We start from the raw sequence: 2,993 nt of genomic DNA, 5'->3' as shown, positions 1-2,993 counted from the left end.
ATGCTTGCACCTACCGGGTTTCGAACCCGGGACCTCTACCTTAGTAGGTAGGATCGCTAACCACTCGGCTATACAGGTCGTCAATATATGTATAGATGTTGCGTCGACTTTCTGCAATATAAAGTTTATTACCACGATGTAAATAAATTCATTACTATTTACCCTAGCGAAAGTGAACTTAGACATATAATATTAGTATACTGCGTCGAGAGTTTTAATTACGTAACCTAAAATATTTTTCACCAACGCAAACACAGAATGCCAATAAAAGATGTATGTTGTACCACTTTAATACCGTGAGAGGCATTCGTCGGGTTAAACGAAACTATTTTCGGCAAAAACGACTTGACCAACGCCTTCTGTTAATAAGCTAATATGTACAAAACAAACTAATTTACATACACATTAGGGAGAGAACCCAATCAAAAATCTCAACCTAGATGAGAGTTTCGAGTAAATAGACAAAGAAAAGGTGGGGTGGGAGTGTAATAAAACTGTATGCTGGCGCTAACACACTCCAAACAGAACTTGGCATCAGCTGATGTCAGGAATCAGTCACGTGAGCGAATAAAATAAAAAAAAAAATAAAAAATGAAAATTGTATTTTTAATATTTGCCGTTTCGGCACTCGTGAATGCAGAAGAAAGTGATAAAAGTGTGGAGACTGCAATTAATTTCATAAAGGACTGCCAGGGAGATTACTTCTTATGTGTTAAGGTTAATATTTTTAGTGAAAGTGAAAAGTGTGAAAGTTAATCTTGATTAGATTTATCGAAAGTAGATTAATTTGAGTACAGATTTAATGATCTCAGTGAAGAATATAATAATTGATACATTTATAATTCAGTATATTAGTTACATTATATGATTATATTCGTTATTATAGTTTATAATCGTTGTTGGATATATAATCAATAAATCAAATGAAGTGAAGAGGAAAGATTGTTTATTAAATATTTTTTATTTTACAGGAAAAATTGCTGAAAATTGTTGACAATGTCCGGTCATCTAGATCGATCACAATTGCAGAGGGCCTTGTACTTAAGGGTGAACCTAACGTTAGGGCTGGTAAACAATTAGAAGACTTACCAATTGATCCAATTGCAAGAGACGCTGAAGTTAACTACAGATTACTAGACGGCGTTGTCAATGTATTTGAAACTCATGCTCTTGAGGTTAAGATGAATGATGCCGACAAAGAAACCGTTCAGCGATCATTAGATGAAGGTAAATATTATGATTTTTTCACAATTACATATTATAGTACTTTAGCAGGCATATAAAGAATACATTTTTTTATTGCTATGGGTATCAAGTGTTCCTTAATAAACATAATAACGTCATCTGTTTTAGTATGAAATAAGAGAAGATTAAAAAAAACAAAAAATCATGGTTGTAAAGATAATGGTTGAAATTTAAAATGAACATCAATTCCTTCCTTATCGACGATAGATGAAAAAATTATATAAATTAACAAAAATTTTTTTTTTGAAATTGTAAAATGGAATAATTTTATCAAATTAATGCATTGTCATCGGTTCTCGATAAATCTACGAAGATTGAATGAAATCTGGCCGTTTGAAGTGGGCCAAAATGGCGCCCAAATGAGTCGGTTACAAACAAACATACATACAGGTGAAGCTAATAATAAATAAACGTGTAAAATAGCAAGTCATGCAATTGACGTGTTACTTGAACCGAAAAAAGCTACATAGAAGTTAAACTTATCACAATTTGATAATTTAGTTATAAGACTCCTTTACAAAGGAATAATTGACAGATATGAGATATCTATTAAGAATATCTTATACATTAAAAAAAATACTATTCATACTTTATTTAAAGATTTGAAGAAAGGATGAAAATTCTTGTATGGTCTTATCTCCACAAACGCATTTTTCGAAGCTTTCAACCTAATATTACACCCGAAAATGTATATCAAAATCTGTATAGAATTTACAAATATCTTTAATATGTTATTAACACCTATTCCAAAACCGGCTTTGTACCAAGGTTATTATTCTTGAATATGTCTGTACCATTGTAAAAACGAAAGTTATTAATGATCTATCATGTGTTCGACATCTGAAATCATTTAATGATAGCATTAAACTACCATACAATTAATTTTAATTCGAAAATTCTAGGTCGTGGCAAGAAAAAAGGTGGTGGCGGTATTGGTGCTATAATCGGATTGCTCGGCGCCAAACTGCTTCTGGGAAAATTGTTCATTGTTAAACTTATAGCTCTAAAGGCTTTGGCGACAGCAAAGATCGCTTTGGTTCTAGCAGTTGTCCTCTTCGTCGCTTGGTGTTTCAAACAGGAGCACACAAAGACAACATATGAAGTTGTTCCCCATCATCACGAACCTCACCCAGTTCATGTAGAACATGTTGCTCATGATTTAGGCCATGGACACGGAATCTCTGGCTACGGAGCTGACTGGAACAAAAATATTGATGACGCACAAAACATGGCGTATTCAGCGTATTCGCCACATTAACACCAAATAGTTGACCACCAACGCTAAAGTACAAAGACTTATTTATTTTATTTATTACACTAATTTATTGTTAATTTATTGAATGTTTAATAAACAGTTTTCTTAAATTGGCCTGTTAATTTCTCCCGACTGCAAGTCACCAATGAAAGTTCCATGGTTTCTACTATAAATTACGTTGCATGGGAAAAGCGTTTTTGAAATTATAGGACATTACTTTGATTACTTTTACTGCTGTAATTCTGTAAGTGGTATCATTAACAATAACTACCGTGGACTTCTAACTGTTCTATAAAGTATAATAGGCAACCAATGGGAGGCTCCATTGCACAGGATGCCGGCTAGATTATGGGTACCACAACGGCTCCTATTTTGGTCGTGAAGAAGTTATGTGCAAAAATTACTGTGTTTCAGTCTGAAGGGCGCCGTAGCTAGTGAAATTACTGGGCAAATGAGACTTAACATCTTATGTCTGAAGGTGACGATTTTTGAA

At 33.5% G+C, this 2,993-nt stretch overlaps 1 protein-coding gene across 1 annotated transcript; it reads left to right on the top strand.

The window, feature by feature from the left end:
- The first annotated feature begins 533 nt into the window (after window positions 1-533).
- LOC126979813 (uncharacterized) lies at window positions 534-2,610 on the top strand. The gene is made up of 3 exons (XM_050829357.1): window positions 534-717; window positions 972-1,227; window positions 2,148-2,610. Exons 1-3 carry the CDS (start codon window positions 592-594, stop codon window positions 2,501-2,503), a joined length of 738 nt encoding a protein of 245 aa, XP_050685314.1. The 5' UTR covers window positions 534-591; the 3' UTR covers window positions 2,504-2,610.
- The last annotated feature ends 383 nt before the right edge of the window (window positions 2,611-2,993 follow it).

The sequence above is a fragment of the Leptidea sinapis genome, chromosome 4 (genome assembly GCF_905404315.1).
Source record: "Leptidea sinapis chromosome 4, ilLepSina1.1, whole genome shotgun sequence".
In the NCBI taxonomy this organism is placed as follows: domain Eukaryota; kingdom Metazoa; phylum Arthropoda; class Insecta; order Lepidoptera; family Pieridae; genus Leptidea; species Leptidea sinapis.
Note: the sequence above shows the minus strand (reverse complement) of the source record. Positions and strands in the feature narration are given on the sequence as shown.

What these genes read in the sequence shown, in the direction of transcription:
- LOC126979813 (XM_050829357.1), top strand. Translation starts at nt 592, where the DNA reads ATGAAAATTGTATTTTTAATATTTGCCGTTTCGGCACTCGTGAATGCA. An exon ending in ATTACTTCTTATGTGTTAAG is followed by an intron (nt 718 to 971) that starts GTTAATATTTTT and finishes TTTATTTTACAG; the next exon opens with GAAAAATTGCTGAAAATTGT. An exon ending in TCAGCGATCATTAGATGAAG is followed by an intron (nt 1,228 to 2,147) that starts GTAAATATTATG and finishes CGAAAATTCTAG; the next exon opens with GTCGTGGCAAGAAAAAAGGT.